The 18146-nt window shown below is 40.6% G+C and overlaps 2 protein-coding genes across 4 annotated transcripts; both read left to right on the top strand.

The window, feature by feature from the left end:
• The first annotated feature begins 471 nt into the window (after window positions 1–471).
• On the top strand, window positions 472–14580 carry LOC133458523 (WD repeat-containing protein 47-like). The gene is made up of 17 exons (XM_061738519.1): window positions 472–599; window positions 2949–3007; window positions 3197–3387; window positions 3467–3550; window positions 3960–4044; window positions 4632–4940; window positions 5976–6415; window positions 8270–8366; window positions 9267–9442; window positions 9522–9770; window positions 10099–10174; window positions 10270–10427; window positions 10742–10905; window positions 11073–11243; window positions 11494–11625; window positions 12383–12601; window positions 12772–14580. Exons 3-17 carry the CDS (start codon window positions 3230–3232, stop codon window positions 12912–12914), a joined length of 2661 nt encoding a protein of 886 aa, XP_061594503.1. The 5' UTR covers window positions 472–599; window positions 2949–3007; window positions 3197–3229; the 3' UTR covers window positions 12915–14580.
• A 460-nt stretch (window positions 14581–15040) lies between these two features.
• Window positions 15041–18135, top strand: lim2.2 (lens intrinsic membrane protein 2.2). Of its 3 annotated transcripts, none has more exons than XM_061737189.1 (5): window positions 15041–15135; window positions 16239–16448; window positions 16566–16706; window positions 17503–17637; window positions 17981–18135. In XM_061737189.1, the coding sequence occupies exons 2-5, from the start codon at window positions 16271–16273 to the stop codon at window positions 18049–18051; spliced, it is 525 nt and encodes a 174-aa protein (XP_061593173.1). In that variant the 5' UTR covers window positions 15041–15135; window positions 16239–16270; the 3' UTR covers window positions 18052–18135. The 3 variants fall into 3 exon arrangements, with proteins under 3 accessions (XP_061593173.1, XP_061593176.1, XP_061593174.1); XM_061737192.1 differs by having other exon boundaries at window positions 15052–15135; window positions 16261–16448; XM_061737190.1 differs by lacking the exon at window positions 15041–15135 and adding an exon at window positions 15203–15226.
• The last annotated feature ends 11 nt before the right edge of the window (window positions 18136–18146 follow it).

Consider the following 18146-nt stretch of genomic DNA (forward strand, 5'->3'; position numbering starts at 1 on the left):
TGTAACGCGTCACTGCTTTTACTTTAATCCTAAAATTTCCACGATAACAAACGTCATATTAGAGAGGTATATCTGTTTTAGGCAAATTTTTCAAAATTCCTAATACTTTTTCCAGATCTGCTGATGATTTCGACCTAAGATAACTTTCATCGAGGTCTATAGTATGGAAGCATATGAGGGACTATATTCAAATTAAAATTATAGTACCACTCGCCTATGTGCTAACTTTCAAATGAGTAGACACACCAAATGCACAAAATGATTTAAAATGATACTTTTTCCGCGTCATGTCCCTTGTTATTAATAAATAACGAAGGTCTGGACACTAAAGTTATAATATCACCAATCTACCTTTTTATGACCATTAGAGCGGCGTAGAGTGGGCGTGGCCGCGGGCCGTCGTCACAACGTGATTGGTGGGTTGCGTCTGCGTCCGCATGGAAACCGCAAGCTGTGTACAAAAAAGAAATACGGCAGAGGTGAGTTTCCTTTCAGGGGGAAAAATAGAGTTTGATCATTAAAGACACGCTATTATCTTCCTCTACGTTAACGCTGGTGAGTCCAGTGAAGGCGGCGGGACTGGAGTTTGCGCAGACCGACAGACAGGTGAGCAGCTGACGCGGATCATCCTGCGGCGTGAGGGAACATGACTGGCATGATGTCTTCGTCTGCAGTGCGTGTGTGTGTATGTGTGTGTGTGTGTCCAGAGAGTATGTCCTGATCAAGTAAACAAGGTGTGTCGGATAAAGTGGTGAAACGGTGACATTCGGGCCGCGGACTTGCTGCCACATCCAGGTAGTGAGCTGGATGTTGTGTTTCTGCTGGGTGGTGTCATCGGGTGATCTGCTGCTCTCGCACCGTCAATAACGTGACTGCATGAGTGATGGTGCGCGCTTTTACCCTTCACAACTGCCCATACTGCACATACAACTGTCCTCCTGCATGCATTCAATGTATGCAAGAGGGCAGTTGTGACATACACATACAATGACTTACATGCATACAGGGCCGGTTCTAGGAATGCACATAAGAGGGGGCAGACTGAAATGTGTTTTTTTTTTTACACATTTCTAACACTGTTAGTGTTTTCTTGTTTAACTTTTTTATTGAGGAATCAGTCACAGAAGAAAATGTCCAATAACACAGTTTTATCCTAATTTTTAAAATTTTTTAAATAAAAGATATACAAAACGAACACAAGGTAGGGTTGATTTTTTAAGGATGAAGGTAACATGTAGACTGCAGCTTTATTTTAATTTGTTTTTATTTCTTGAGGAATTTTTGTTATCCCCATGGAGGCAATTTGTTTTACTGTCAGTCTTTTCTCTTACTTCTTGCTTTCATTTCATTACTTTAATTAATCTTTTTGAGGGTAGGCAAATAATAAGCTTTGCTTCAGCCTACACCTTTTTCGGTGTAGATGGTATTTGTATATTGGAAATTTTTGTAATGTTTTCTTTGAACAGTGTATTCGTTTTCTTGTAGTCATTTTTATTCTTTTTTTTTGTGATGTCATGACCGAAATAAACTAAACTAAACTAAACTAAGGTACATAAGAAAACAACACACAAAAAAAGACCTGTGTAAAACAATCCCCATTTCCCACCCCCCTCCCCTCTTCCCAGGACTTACATCTTGTCACAACAGAGGTGGCCATCAAATCGTACCGCTATTCAGCTTGAGTCATCAATATATCGCAGAAGGGGTTGCCAAGTCTTATTGAACCGTCTCAGTTTGTTTACTAGAGCTTCACCATTTCTTCCAGCCACAATTTAACAGGAGGGATTTCTTTTTTTTTTTTTAAAAAAAACATCAATACAAGTTTCTTTGCTATAATAAAAGCATAAGATAACTGTTGTTGTTGACATTTATTAAGTTGAGAAAACTGAACAGAGACTCCAAACACGATCAACACTGTTAGTGTTTTCTTCATGGCAGTTGTTACGGCAGTTGTTAGCTGTGTGTCCAGATCAGGGGGGGAACTGAAAAATAAATGAAATAAATAAATGAAAAGTAAAATAAAATATCCTTCATCCAGATTTTAACAACCAAGCAACAACCAATTTCAACAACATAACATTAATCTTAACTGGATGGCCTAATTCTCAAATACATTTCAAGCTAAACGAAAGACTGAAACTGAAAGGAAGTCTTATGAAAAAAAAATCACCAAAACAAGTTCTCAAACTAATTTATAAAAACATAAAAATGTATATTTTTTTGCGTGCATGCATACATGTAAGAAGGCATTAATAATACCAAACGTGCTTTACATCTGGTAATGCTGCATGCATGTTAGAGATAGAGTTTAAAAAGTGCCTTCTTACTGGTGTAGTTTTTAATGTGAGATCACCATATGGCCTTGTGAGAATATCACTATAATTTATCAAGGGGGTTGTGACTGTAGGCTACAGCCTGCAGGGGGGGAAATAACAAGTGTTTATGCAGATTTTCTATTAGGTGTTTGTGTTCTGACACTGCTTATGTATTTAATGGCACTTGTCTATACTGACATGTTGTTCTTATATACACAAATAGCTCCATTACACTGCATTTCCCCAAATTTTGCAGCAACATGTCAAATGTTTTCCAAATAACATACGTTGTTTTGAAAAATGTAGGCTCATTTTGAACTCTGTGTCAGCAACATGACGTAAAAGAGACAGAAGAGGCAGAATACTGGAAAAGTTGTATAATGCATGTAACAATGCTTGAGGTCATGAACCTCTCCCAAGATCTGATTTATTGCCTCTTAAACAATCTTCTTTTATTTATTCATTTTTACAGTTGATGTGCTTTCTTTGAAGTGCTTTCCGCAAATGAATGGTTTAATTTATTTGCAGATTATGAGCTTATCTGCAAAGATCCCTGATCACATTCTACATTTTAATCTTGGCTTTTATTCCAGGCAAAAGATTGATGTTTTTCTTTCTTGTCCTTTGTGCCGGCAGATCATGTGAACAGTTTCAGAGCTGGAGGACTTTGGGCCAAGCAACAACTGAATATTGTATGTAAATAATAATCTCTCCTTTTCATGTCTTTAAATGATAACTGTAGCTGTTAAACAGACTTGACTTGAACTCCTTAAAATAATGATTAAAAAGTAAACGAAACAGCAAGTATACATTAAAAACACGAGGAACATGTTTGCCTTTCTGTTGGAACTTGTTTAACTCTCCTTCTCTCTTTTCTCCAGCCTGCTACGAGCCGCCACCACACACCTGACACCATGACGGCAGAGGAAGCCATCAACATTAAGGAGGGGGAGGTGATCAAGCTCATCCTGGACTTCCTCAACTCCAGGAGGCTGCACATCAGCATGCTGGCCTTGGAGAAGGAAAGTGGGGTCATTAACGGACTCTACTCTGACGACATGCTCTTCCTCAGGTAATCACATCAGACTTGGGGAACACAGAGGTGTCCCGTTGAGAGGATTCTTCAGTTGTATATCGGTTACTCTTAACAGGCAACTCATTCTGGATGGCCAGTGGGAGGAGGTGTTGCAGTTCATTCAGCCTTTGGAAGGAATGGACAAGTTTGACAAGAAAAGGTGAGAGAAGAGATCACAGCGGATCGGTTTATATTTGTATTTTTGAACCAGCACTTCACTGAGAAAAAGGGGCATGAAGAAAATGTTTGAAAACCAGAGGTATTTGCTGTTCAGTCATCATGAGAGGATCATGAGCTACAACTAAAACCGAGGCTTTGTGTATTATAAGTATTATATTAGTTGCAGTTATTAAATGAGGTCCCTTCACTGGGGTCCAGACTGGCTTTGGCAGTTAAACCGAGGAGCTGGTATAGTCTTTGGAGCTAAAGTAGGCCAAGTGTCTGTACTGCAGGGGTATGAGCTTGTCATATTACTGACATCCACTGGTTCCACATTTTACTCTCTGGAGTTTTCATACTCACCTATAAATCTTCAAAATCCATTTCAATACTCACTTTTGTACTTCTAGGTTCCGTTACATCATCCTGAAACAGAAGTTCCTGGAAGCTTTGTGTGTAAATAACGCCATGTCAGCTGCTGAAGATCCTCATAACGTACGTACATGATTGATTATGCAGTGAGTTTTGGTATGTTTAGTGGTTTTACAAGGACGGGATTGAATAGGATACCAGATACGCTCAGTTTGATATGTCTCGGCTTCAGGGGAGCTGAATGATAAATCTGTACAAGAAAATCAGGATATGTAAAACTGTAGAAATACACTTAAACCTGAATTATTGCAGAGACAAATATGTCCTCTTGAAATCCTTTAGTAGACAATATAAGACCTTTTGATTTCACTCGGGAGATCAGTTAGAAGTGGATTGTGAGAAGATGTTTACTGCTATTTACTGAATGTGACAAAAAAGGTTTTGTGGAGGAAATGGCATTGAATCACTTACTTTTATGTTCCTGAAGAAAAGCCTACTACTGAGGCATTTCAGGTTGTTCAGCAGCAGCGTGAATACTTGTAATACCCTCTTTTACATGAGCATGAAGCCATTTAGATACGGAAGATATGGGAGAAATGATAAGACCTCCTAAAGCTAATGAAAAGCAGTTTTCATAGCGATTTTACTGAATGTTGACCGTTATCAGTGAAATAACAGTGAAGTAAAACAATTGCAGCTGTCGTCTACAGCTGGAGCTCACCATGCAGGCGGCGGTCAAATGCCTTCACAGCCTGGAGGAATTCTGTCCGACCAAGGACGACTACAGCAAGCTGTGCCTCCTCCTCACCCTGCCCCGCCTCACCCACCACGCCGAGTTCAAGGACTGGAACCCGAGCACGGCGCGCGTCCACTGCTTCGAGGAGGCCTGTGCCATGGTAGCCGAGTTCATCCCGGCAGACAGGAAGCTGAGTGAGGCCGGATTCAGGGCCAGCGGGAACCGCCTCTTCCAGCTCCTCATCAAAGGGGTCCTTTACGAGTGCTGTGTGGAGTTCTGCCAGGTACAGAGGTGTCAAGTAACGAAGTACAAATACTTCGTTACCTTACTTAAGTAGAAATTTGGGTTATCTATACTTCACTGGAGTCATTATTTTTCAGACGACTTTTTACTTTTTACTCCTTACATTTTCACGCAATTATCTGTACTTTTTACTCCTTACATTTTAAAAACAGCCTCGTTACTCTATTTCATTTCGGCCTTTAAAAAAAAACTATCCAGTTAAATTGCTCCATCCGGATAGAGTGAATTTGGTTGTGGTTGTTTCAGATGTTCTTGTCCAGTTTTGTTCTTACATCCTTTGCCCTCAGATTCCTGCAACTAAACTTGGATGTACATTCCAATAAAGGTTAGGATAAATGATAACTCTGAAGTTTGACTTTTTGCACCATTACAATACTTGTAGGCAACTAGTCATCATATCTTCTGCTCTCTGAAACACATGTTAATGCTCAATAGTACACATATATGGTTCTTTAATATATTTGCATTATACTAAGATGCATTCATTTTCAATGGCTTTTGTCCTTAATGGCTTTTTTCCCCCCTTACATTACTTTTACTTTTATACTTTAAGTAGTTTTGAAACCAGTACTTTTATACTTTTACTTGAGTAAAAAACTTGAGTTGATACTTCAACTTATACAGGAGTATTTTTAAACTCTAGTATCTATACTTCTACCTGAGTAATGAATGTGAATACTTTTGACACCTCTGGCCAGGTATCACCACTGAATGCTCTCTCCCTGAATTTGTAGATACTTGTTTTCACGTTGTAACGTTGCAGCATCCTTTTCAGATGAAACGCTTTATCAAGTTTTAGCCGAAAGTTTATAAAGGTTAGAAAGCATGACAGGTCTAATTGACAGGTCCTGCTCAAGGTTTCTTCCCTCCTAAATGGGAGTTTTTTCTTGCCACTGTTTATGTAATAATTGCTCTGGGGTCGTACTGGGTATCTGGAAAGCGCCTAGAGACAACTTCTGTTGTAATAGACGCTATATAAATTGAATTGAATTAATTTCTTATTTGTGCTGTCTAGAGTAAAGCCACTGGAGAAGAGATCAGAGAGGGTGAGGTGTTGCTCGGTGTGGATCTGCTGTGTGGGAACGGCTGCGAAGAGCTGGATTTGTCGTTGCTCTCCTGGCTGCAGAACCTCTCCTCCAGTGCCTTCACCTGCGCTTTCGAGCAGAAGACCCTCAGCATCCACGTGGACCGCCTGGTGAAGCCCAGCAAGGCCGGACATGCCGACCTCCTCGCTCCATTAATCAACCGTCTGTCCCCCTGCCCCACCTCGCCCTTTCGCCAGCGCCCCCATTCAGCCGACACCTACATGTCGAGATCCCTCAACCCAGCTCTGGATGGCTTGTCTCACGGTCTGGCAGCGCAGGACAAGAGGAGCATGGAGGCCAACATGAAGCCTGCTCTCAGCCGGAGCCTCGTGGAGAACAATGTGCATCAGCAGGATGATTCACCTGAGAGGTACGGCTCCAAAAATGAGGGGATTTCCACATTACCTTATTTAACCTGATCACACAACATTGAGCCACTTTTTTCAACAAATTAACAACTGAGTATAAATGTTTTTTTCCTTTGTTAAATCAAGTTTTTTCATGTCCTTTAAAGTTAGGAGAAAATATGAGGAAGTTTAGCTAATATATATGCAGAAATATTGAAAATTCTGCAGAGCTGACAAGCTTTCACGTATAAACTATTCCTCATTGTCGACTAAAGGTTTACTTTCATAAAGCTCTTCATTTAAAAAGATAACAACTCTGGGAAAAAAATACCCTCCGTCCCATGCTGAAAACAATATTTAATCCTTTTTTTACTAACAACTTACAACCAAAACTGATAAGATCATCCGCTTTATTTGAAAGATCTTATATTTCTTTTTTCATCTTTATTTAATGACTTAGGCCAGTTTCTGCAACAAAACAATTTTCAAAATGAATGGTACTAAATATCTGGAATACTTTTGTATTTTAAGGCGGTGCTAACTTGTTCCTCCTCTCGAGCTGTGTCCCCTATCGTGCACACCTTTAACCTTAAGTATCTTTACTGCCGGGTTAGAGCTATATGGCTCTATCTATAGCACCATTAATCCCATTAGCTTAACAGAAACAATGTGTCTCATCCATCAGTGATGCACTTGGTGACTCTAGCTTCTTGAGTACATCTTAAAGCTGTACCTGAAGTTTGTGTTATACCTGATAACTGGGTAATACTCAGGGCAATACTGAGTCAGGCCTGAAAAGAGAAGACACGTTAATTATCCTATGTGGAAACTCAGATATTTTACAGCATTGAAATATTATGAACAGGGGTGTCTGTAAATTGCTCGTCCAATACTGTGGCCTCCTGGGTTTGTATCTGAGCCAAGACTTTAGTGGGGTTTATCTCTTTGTCTAGCAAGCCACGTTTAATGCTGTGGATTGGCCACAGAGCAAAACTGGCGCATTGTTTTGTGTGTGTGTGTGTGTGTGTGTGTGTGTGTGTGTGTGTGTGTGTGTGTGTGTGTGTGTGTGTGTGTGTGTGTGTGTGTGTGAGAGAGAGAGAGAGCTGAAGAGGACATAAGTCCAATGGATAACGCTTCACTTACTCATCAAGGCCAGCGAGCAGGTTTCCTTTATTATAGTCACACTGTTAAAATGTCACACCCCTCAGGTGACGTCATCAAGTCTCTTCTGGCTCCACCTGCTGGACAGAGTTTGAGTGCACAACTGATAAAAAGTGAAGTCACTTTGATAGGATGAACAGATTCAAGAGTTTTACATCCTCTGAAAGGATTTCATGTGTCATGATCTCAACTTAAAACAGGGTCGCAGTTAAAATATTCTTATTACAGTTGAAGATTATTATTCTGTTTAATACATAGACTCATTTTATTAAAGTTCTTCTCTTATTTTTGTATTCTCTCTTGCATGTATTGCTCTACAAGCTGTTCAAACATAGCTCAGAATCAAAATCAGAATCAGAATCAGCTTTATTGGCCAGGTTCGAACATTGTCCAACAAGGAATTTAACTCCGGTAATTTCGCTCTTTGGTAGTAAAAATAAACAATAAACAATGTGGTATTTCTATGTACAGAATAAACATTTTAAAGGTGCAGCAGTTTGAGGTAGTGAAAAAGGACAGTTCTGAATAAAAATAAGAATAACCTATTTACAATTTTACAAGACAAATTATACAAAAAAATTTTAAAAAATTATACAGAGAAGTACAAAAGTGAGAGGTGAAGCAGAGTGAGGCAGACATGATTATTAAAGAAGGTGCTAGATGATTTTTATTGCACTATAGCTACTCACATTGTGTGTATATTTTCCTCCCTGTAGGCAGCACCCCCAGGGGCTGGACAGACCCAACAGCACACGCACCCCTCTGAATCCTGGGAAAGATGGCAGGCCAGCATCCAGCACAGAAACACCCGAGGTGATATAAACTGTAGTCCATAATCGGTCTCTTGATGTGTGTATAGTTATATTCTGAGCACGTTTTGACCTTAAACATACCCCTAGATTTATGAGGCACCTCTTATGAAAGCTTAGGTTGGCACTATTTAAAATAAATGTTGAAGTTTACAGGTGCTGAGGGGATCAGGATCATCTTTGGTTGTTCAGGCTGAATTGGTCTCATGGATTTCATTGAGATGTACTAAAAATGTTCTTGGGTCACTTGAGTCAAAGTCGAAGGGAGACTTTCTGCATCTCTGGAGTCATTACGGGAGATTTAAGAGGTATAAAATGATTTGCCCCTGAACCTATGTTCTTAGTACCTCTACTCCATCATAAATCTGGACCAGATCTTTGACAACATCCATGGGGCCCTGGCGCCCTGCTGCCTCCCCTCTCTGTCCCAGAGTATGATAACAGAGATCACGGTCACTGGGAGCACATTATCTAGTTTGATGTGCGTGGGCCCGCTGATGTCATCATCGCTCATCTTTATGCATGCCAGGTACCACCTGGGGGAACAATGTTGTTTAAGATTAGATTGTGGTCTGCGTGTGCATGTTTGTGTGGGAAAACTGGTGTGAGGCCCGAAGAGAAAAATACTGTAGAGTAGTATATGACAAAGGCCTTGGAAACAAGTTTTATGGGATGGAAGATGGAAATCGGAGCCTTGGGAGTTGAAGAGTTGTTATTAGTGGCTCTTTAAAAAGTTTGTCAGGGAATAATAAATATCCTAACAGCTTACAGGGGCCGCTCAGCTAAAGTAGATGCTGTTAGAATACTTTTTTACCAGAGCTGTGTATACAGTATATATATTTTTGCTTATTTTCCAGAGTGATTTGAGTTGTATCATAGGGGCTCTGCGTCTGCTTGTGTCCAGGGCTGTGACTCCACAGAGCACATACAGGAGTATTACCGGCATCGCCTCCGCGTGCAGCAGCACCTGGAACAGAAGCAGCAGCAGAGGCAGCTTTACCAGCAGATGCTGCTGGAGGGAGGAGTGAAGCCGCAGGATGGAGCCCAGCACGACCAACTCACCGAGACGTTCCTCAGCAGGTGAGGGAATCATATGGGAGGATGCAGAGCCGCTGGTGAGGGAAGTGCAGCATCAGAAAGGTCCTGCCTTTTTGCCTAGATCCATTCAGAGGTTGGAGGAGATGAACGTGAGCATTGACCACCGAGGAGATGAAGTGATGACTCAGCTGGGCCAGCAGTGGAACGGACTGGCGGTTAGCAACAACAGCTCCAACCCCAGGACACCCAACGCCCGCCACCCCTCAGACAAGGGGAGTAAGTCGGGTGTGGGGAGCAGCAGCAGCCCTTTAAGCCCCGGGAGCCATGACTTTCCTCCACATAGCGAGTCCCCACTTCCTACTAGTCAGAGGTAAGAGTCTGCTAAGTGTTATCAGATTTTACTAAAACAATAAACTCAGCATTGTATTTATGCAAGAACCAAGGATTTTCTATTCATATTTAAAGATAGACTTTTGAAATCAGAATGTTATATTGCTTAAGTTGGTAAGTGGAACCATCATTTCATCCTTGCAGCAAATGCATCTTCTTATAATAAATATCTTATAATTTAGAAAAGAATAATAATGAAGCCCTTTGTAATGGATTTTAAATGTCATGTTTAATATTGTCAGAATTGGGGATTCTGGAGTAGATGTGCTGCTTAAAAATGACTTTCTTGTTCTCATTATGATCTTCAGCGCTGAAAGAATCAGAGCGTCTGGTCCCACAATCCAAGGCGATTTGAGCTGCTCGACCACACGTAACACACACGAGGTAAATACGGGCCTCTGCCACGCTTTCAGCTGAAAAATTATTGCTTTTGTACTACAAGTTCGGACTCATAGACTTTTTTTTGCGATATTTTATAGCCAGGAAAGTTGAAAAGCCAGTTTGTTAAACTGAGCCAGCTTGAGGACACACAGGCACTGCGCGCAGTGGCCTTCCACCCCTCTGGAGCCCTGTACGCCGCCGGGTCCAACTCAAAAACCCTCCGAGTTTGTGCCTATCCAGAAACAATGACCTCCAGGTAAGTCTCATTTACAATAGATTATTTGTTAATTGATAGCATAAATGTTGATAATAATTATTATACTTTGTGTTTTGTCATCCCCATATTTCATGCCATGCCACTATTGCACATGACATAATTATTATATAATTATCATGATTAAATACTTAAATGTACTTAGTAGAAAATGTAAATTGCAGAAAAAGGGACTGTTGATTGATAAAGAGTAAACCGTCAAAGGTGCTATTTTTCCTTGAGCCTACATTGTTCAGTAAGCAGAATGATCCCCTGCAGTTTCTCATCTGTATTTGTAATTTTTATACTTTTTTTAGTGGCTCCGTCAAGCAGCCTGCGGTTCGCTTCAGAAGGAACAAACATCACAAAGGCTCAATCTACTGTGTGGCCTGGAGCCACTGTGGACAACTGTTGGCTACCGGCTCCAATGATAAATATGTTAAAGTCTTGCCCTTCAATGCCGACAGCTGCAATGCCACAGGTACTGCTGCTGATCTTTTAATTATATTGTTCTAATACTTACGTCACTTTTTGTGCATGCAAAAGGTCTGCAAAAGAAAGCCCCCACCACTGAGGACACTCTTTCTCTTGGTAGGGAGATGCTAGTGACCCTCGGTGCTGCCGCTCATATACACCACTCTGTTTCAGGCCCAGACCTGGAGTTCAGCATGCATGATGGTACTATCAGGGACCTGGCCTTCATGGAGGGCCCTGAGAGTGGGGGATCTATATTGATCAGTGCCGGGGCTGGAGACTGCAACATCTACACCACTGACTGCCAGAGAGGGCAAGGGCTTCACGCCCTGAGCGGACACACGGGTAACTTATCTCTCCACCTGCAGCTGAATGTAAAAAAACTGATTTATCATAGGAAGAGTAGACCATCTGCAGAAGGCTTTCATAGAACCTTAATCTCTGAGATGTTTTACAAAATGACTTTCCTTTTGTTTCTATATAGATAAATAATTAGAAGCGCTAACACTATAGTACAGTAGTAGATAGTAACCATGAAATAGTGTAATAATGTGTATGAGTATGATATGTAGTTAACGCTATGATATCTCAACAGGTCACATTCTGACTCTGTACACCTGGGGAGGTTGGATGATCGCCTCAGGCTCACAGGACAAGACGGTTCGGTTCTGGGACCTGCGAGTACCCAGCTGTGTTCGGGTGGTGGGCACAACTTTGCACGGGTCAGGTGAGTCCAACCCCATCCGAGTCACGCTGGAGCTGATCCTCTCTGTTAACAGCTGACCCCACACTGATAACGATTAGTAAATACAAGTTAACACACAATATTAAGGAGGAACATACCGTATTTTCTGGACTATAAGCCGCACCTACATATAAGCCGCATTCGCTCTATTTTTAAAAAAATAATTAAAAAAAGATATACAAGCCGCATCCGCTCTATTTAAAAAAAAACAAAAAAAAGATATGCAAGCCGCAGATATTTATGTTGTTAGATTAGATATTTACTACATGTACAGAATGATTTTGAACTGTAAATGATGTACAGGTACGTACCTAAATAGATCCTTTCCTAACAGTGTCTTTTAACACGGCAGCAACTTTGCTGATTAAAACGGGACAGAACCAAGAGAAAATAACCAGTATTTATTTATCTATTTATCTGTTTGAAATCTGCTTCTACCTACTTCTATCTGCTAAAGAAGAAGTAGCGTATTCTTCTTTGCATTTATTTTGTCTTAGTTTTGATTCTAATCCCGGTTAGAGCGGCCCGAGCGGTGGAAGAAAAATCCACAGAATAATAGCCGCACCTTTGTATAAGCCGCATTTTTCAAAACCTATGAAAAAGTAGCGGTTTATAGTCCAGAAAATACGGTAATTCAGATGAGGCGATTTCATGGAAAAAAGATTCAGAAACATTAAAACTCTTCAGTCTCCTTAGATGTAGGCTTTTCTAACCTGCAGTATCTCTCTCATTCAACCAGGAAGTGCAGTTGCTTCAGTAGCTGTGGATCCCAGTGGCCGCCTGCTGGCCACCGGTCAGGAGGACAGCACCTGCATGCTGTATGATATTAGAGGAGGCCGCATCGTCCAGACGTGTCGCCCCCACAGCAGCGACATTCGCTCTGTTCGCTTCTCACCTGGAGCCCATCACCTCCTCACCGGCTCCTATGACAACAGGATCATCATCAGCGACCTTCAAGGTACCAACACTTACATATGGAAAGAAAACAATGCGTACATAGCATGTGCACCAGTACAGTATACATTTTTAAGTGATATTTTTCTTTTTTTATTATTCTGCATTTGGTGCCTACAGTTACAAGAGTGATAAAATGCCCATTGTGTTGCTCTCCGTTCTTCTTGACCCCAGGTGACCTGACGAAGCCCCTCCCTCAAACGTTAGCCGGAGAACACTCAGACAAGGTGATCCAGTGCAGGTGGCACCCGCGTAACGGGACCTTCCTGTCTTCATCTGCTGATCGAACTGTCGTCCTTTGGGGTCCAGGCCCCTGAGAGGCAGAAGTACAAATAAAAGCAAGAGCGGCCGTGAGCACAAGAGCACAGTGTGCACAAACATCTGTCATGGGTTCCCTAATTGCAGTGAGGTGTGTGTGTGTATGTGAATTGATGTGAGTGCACTTTGTGAGCATCGAGTTGTCTTAGTGTTGCTTGGTTTAAAGCAAAGAAATCGTGTGCCCAATTCAATTTTGAAGCATCAAGTCGATCAAAACACGCATGAGCGTGTTTTCAAATTCAATTCAATTTTATTTATATAGCGTCTATTACAATAAAAGTTGTCACTAGGCTCTTTCCAGAGACCCAGAACATGACAGTTGCTGTTTGTAGGTTTGAATCCTATTGTGAGTGTCTTTATGAGCATGTGGCTTTGTGTGTTTGCCAGCAAATATGTTATTTTAGAAATATGTGTGTATTTGGCATTCAAGGTGACTGTAATTTAATTTGATAGAAAAATGCCAAAGGAAAAGGAAACAATAAATGTTATGTTTCCATAAGGGATCCATGTGGCTTTAGAGGATGTGTGTTGGTTTATTACCTTCTGGTAAAAAGATATAATGACAAACGTGGAATAAGTCAAGAACTGGTTGATAATGTCTTCATCAAAAGGCACAAGTCCGTTCACTGCAAGCATACTGCGCTTTGGAGGCGCTGCATCATCTATACTTTCCACTGGAAGCAGTGACTGGATGCTACCGTTACAGGAACAGTTTCATTTATGATTGTATCCAAAGCAACTTACAACTACTGCAGTCCATGTTGTGGAAAAAAAGAAGCCACTTTCAGTTATGCATATCATAATGTGCCTTTTTGTAATAATCATAGATTTTTTTGGAAGCCTGTATTGATTAAAATGTTATTTCTGTAAACAATGTCTCTGTTGTGCAGGTACCGATCAGCCACTGGCATTTGTGCACCCTTGTAGTGTTATTATAAAGGGATTTTTCAGTAATTATAATAAAAGTACTTTGCATGAAGGTTCAAAATAGGTTGATGTTTGGCACTTCACTGGTTCAGAAACTAATTTATAAACAAGCTTCTGATAAAATTAGACATTGAATTTTAAGCAGGTTTCCTCTTTTCTTTACTTATCTGACCATTTGCTTCCATGCAAAGTCTATTTAGTTGTGTTTCTCACATGATTATGTAGAAATTATTAATGAGGGCAGTGTCGACACCAATTTGTGAATCAAATTGGATGTGCATAGCATTTCATTCACAATGACTAATTTAGGAAAGATACACAAAGCTATGAATGGCTTTTTAAATCTAGAGAAAAGGATGTGTCTGTATGTTTCTGTTTTTGTGCATTCAAATACCTTTAATGATGGAACTAATCAACATTTTTATGCATCTGGTCACTGAGCCCTTTACATTTTACAACTAAAAGTTGCATTTCATCCTCACTTGTATTGAGCAACTTGAGAAATGTGAGAGAGAGACAAGCCTGTGTAAGTGCAGAGAATATTTATTCATGGTTATCACAAAATGCATCTAATTTTTTAACCTCTGTGTCATTTTTTGATGTTGATGTCCACCTTTGTAGTTTTAAAGGATGTTTATGCACAAGTGCTTTATAATTGTTGGAGTCACCAAAAGGTTGGGTGGTTCAAACTGTTAACAGAGGAAAAAAAAAAGTTTCTGTCTCACACATGCATTTGCTTTTGGGGCAATTTAGAGCAATCTGAAACAATAAATATGATAAATGAATGAGTGTGTGTGTGTGTTTTTAATATGCATTATTTACAGCACCGTGTGCACACAGCACCGTGTGCACACAGCTTTACTTTCTTCTCTACAAAAAAAGGATGACTGCCAGCGCCTATGCAACACACTTGCATTGCTGGCAGGGCTTAGCTGTTTGGTGTTGGGATGAGGCCATGGCCACTGACAGAGAAGTCTCATTCTGCAACTTATTTTGGAGGCAAGTACCAAGACTAATCGGCTATTTTACAGAAACAATCGAGGATTTTTTTAAAGTCATGAAAGTATAGAGGCAAAGATGAAATACAAGACGGTTAGGTGCTGTGGGGTGATAGATGGATAGAAGTGATGGTAGAGAGGAGGGCAAGGGGGGGGATTTACCATCACTCACATGCTGCGCTCGATCATTCCCTCTTTTGTCCCACAGACAATGGGAGCCAGAGGTAGAGAGCTTAAAAAGGATAGGCACACAGTTACAGCCAGCATCCCTGGAGAGAGACCAGCCAAACAAGAGGTATCAGAATAAAAACGGGGGAAAGAAACAAGGAAAAACTTGTGGAATTACACAGAACCCGCGCTACAAGGAAGATGCAACTTTTTCTGAGGTCTTGACAAGCGAATCGGTGGAGTTGCTTTGGGGAACCAACAAGAGCTGCAAAGGCATAGAGGAGATTAAGTTTGAGGATCTGATCCTCTGTTGCGATAGAAAACATCTGCACAGTTTACAAACTGGGGCTTGCTGACGTTACCTGATAGATTAATACAAAATTGAGATTCAAGTGTGTATGTCCACCTCTGGTGGATATTGTTGGACATTTGAGTATTTTAGCCGTGAAGAGCTGCAGAGAGGAGCAAAGGAGTCCTAATCAGTGCATGAAATCATCAGTTTGCTGGCTGGGTAACAGAGAGCAACAATGCTGACAGTTCACTTGCTCCGTAGATTAGTTTATGGTGCAGGGACTTAGTGGTGAACAATAGTGCTGAACTGCCTGATAGGCAAACTTTAGTGTCACACAGCAGTTTGGGTCAAGTGTTTTTTCTGGCTATCTGACCAATTTAACTGCGTTTTTTTTTGTTTTTTTTTAATGCTTTGTTACTTTCCTCCTGATGTGTGTATGATGGGAACATGTGTGATTGAAACAAATGTTTTTTTTAAAACTTCTTAAAATAGTTGATCTTAGATGCCGTTTAGGAGCATTTACTGGAAAAAGATGCTGCTTAATGATTCTTGTTCACATTGAAACTTAACTAAACTCTACATTAAACTTGAAAAGGAAGGCAGCTGGTTTGCAGCAGCTGCTACAGCTTTCAAGCCTCATTAATACTTTATTGGCCTTAGATTTGCAGCAAGTTCTGGACTGTAAACCTCACCGTTTCAAACAACTAGGGGGTGGAAGTATATTTAAAAGAAGTTTAGCTGCTTTCAGTATATGTAAATACAAGTCTTGTTGATTTCTGGGTTAAGAATCCTATGGTTCTTTATTACATCCCTTCTTAGTTTTTTAACATGGCAGGCAACAAACACAAACAGTAGGAGTGATGAAATGATGAAAATGTTTCCAACTTCAATAAGAAACCTAAGTGTGCCATCTACTCTGTCTCGTGTTTCTTGCACAGTTGCTGAATGTGTTTTCCACAGCATCTCCACAATGCTGTACACTCTGGCAGGAGGAGGCACTCTGTGTGGTGTGGCCGCCCTCGTGCTCCTCATCGTTTCCACAGCAACGGACTTCTGGATGCAGTATCGATACTCGGGTAGTTCGGCCAACCAAGGGCTTTGGAGGTTTTGCATCAACCACAAATGCCATGCTCACACCATAACGGTGGGTAAGTACCTTAGAAGTGACCTCATTCATCCTCCCGAAGGTCATAGAGCTCAAAGGTCCATCTGGATTTGTTATTTGTGTGTGTGTTATGGTTGGTCTTGACCTTTTGTGTGCCCAGCCTTCTGGGACGCCACACGGGCCTTCATGCTGCTGGCCGTGCTGAGCTGCTTCGCCGGCGTGGTGCTCGGTTTGAGCGCCTTCACGAACGGCACCAAGAACCGTAGAGTCCGCACCGGTGGCATCGCTCTGGCGCTGTCAGGTAACCTAACTAAAGGCCAGGCTCAAATAAATGATCACATTTTAACCATGTGCCTGGGTCACAGATAGGGCTGCCACCTTTCAGAAATAGAAATAAGGGACGCCCTGATTTCAGCAGCGAAGGAGCTAAAAAAAAAAGCCCTAAAACTTCTAAACTGAATAAAAATGTGTTTATTTTATATGAAAAACAAAATGCTTTGATTTAAAGTTTAAAGTGCTTTAATAGCATTGAACTTTCATGACTGTACAGACAGACAACCATATAGCAACTGAAATAGCCTCCTATGCTACGTATGTCCACATCAGCCCAGATGTATAATATAGCCTACAGGTGAAGAATATGGTGTAAAAGTTAATTTATTTCAATAATTCAACTAGAATAAGGTGTAAAAGTTAATTTATTTCAATAATTCAACTAGAATATGGTGTAAAAGTTAATTTATTTCAATAATTCAACTAGAATATGGTGTAAAAGTTAACTTATCTCAATAATTCAACTAGAATATGATGTAAAAGTTAATTTATTTCAATAATTCAACTAGAATATGGTGTAAAAATTAATGAAAATACGGGACAAATCGCGTCCCGTATTAGTTCAATACGGGACGCAACATTTTTTTCTCAAATAAAGGACAATTCTGTGTTTTACGGGACGGGTGGCAACCCTAGTCACAGACCTTCGCCAGATGTGGGTCCACTTTATTTGTGCCTTTACGAGGAGAGCTAATTCCAAATGACATATTTCATTAAAAAAAAGTACCTTTTCTGATTTTTCTCTCTCTTGTTCGTTATGTCAGGTTTTCTTGCTTTGCTGGCTTTGGCAGTTTACACTGGTGTGACCGTGACTTTCTTTGGCAAACGCTTCCTGGACTGGCGCTTTTCCTGGTCCTACATCATAGGCTGGGTTGCAGTCATTTTAGCTTTTGCAGCAGGTATTTATCCTTAAACTGTCTCTTATGTCGGTGTCAAATAACCCAAATGTCAATATCAAACTTCTCACCCACTTAATGAAAGTTTTACGTTTTTTATTCAATTAAAAAAAAAAAAAAAACTCGCACTTGATGCTTGTTGTGCAGAGCAGTGCTACCTCAGATAAAATGCCCTCACAGCAGCATAGTTGCATAAAATTGTATGATTGTATAGAATTTAAAATTTAAATTCAAATTCATAATAATTTAAAATCAGCAGCAACAACTACCCTTGAGTAGCAATAATCTCAATGTGAAATGTACCATTTTCATTTAAAAATTAAGGACTTTTTGTTGTCTCTTTTAGGTCTGTTTCAGATCTGCGCATTCCAGAGGACAACAGCAGAACCTGCTCCTTCAAATAACCCGGACAGCTGAACATTCATGAGCTCCAGTTCTGCTGCACCGGATATTAAAAGATGCTTTTGATTAGTTACAATTAAATAAATAGAAATCAGTTTACTCCTGTGCTC

Source organism: Cololabis saira, chromosome 13 (assembly GCF_033807715.1).
Source record: "Cololabis saira isolate AMF1-May2022 chromosome 13, fColSai1.1, whole genome shotgun sequence".
Classification (NCBI taxonomy): Eukaryota; Metazoa; Chordata; class Actinopteri; order Beloniformes; family Belonidae; genus Cololabis; species Cololabis saira.

Excerpts from the sequence above, each read along its gene's own strand:
- LOC133458523 (XM_061738519.1), top strand. The coding sequence starts at position 3,230 with ATGACGGCAGAGGAAGCCATCAACATTAAGGAGGGGGAGGTGATCAAG. Across the intron at positions 9,771-10,098 it reads CCACTTCCTACTAGTCAGAG|CGCTGAAAGAATCAGAGCGT; the intron begins GTAAGAGTCTGC and ends TATGATCTTCAG. Across the intron at positions 11,626-12,382 it reads CACAACTTTGCACGGGTCAG|GAAGTGCAGTTGCTTCAGTA; the intron begins GTGAGTCCAACC and ends TCATTCAACCAG.
- lim2.2 (XM_061737189.1), top strand. The coding sequence starts at position 16,271 with ATGCTGTACACTCTGGCAGGAGGAGGCACTCTGTGTGGTGTGGCCGCC. Across the intron at positions 16,449-16,565 it reads TGCTCACACCATAACGGTGG|CCTTCTGGGACGCCACACGG; the intron begins GTAAGTACCTTA and ends TTGTGTGCCCAG. Across the intron at positions 16,707-17,502 it reads CATCGCTCTGGCGCTGTCAG|GTTTTCTTGCTTTGCTGGCT; the intron begins GTAACCTAACTA and ends TCGTTATGTCAG.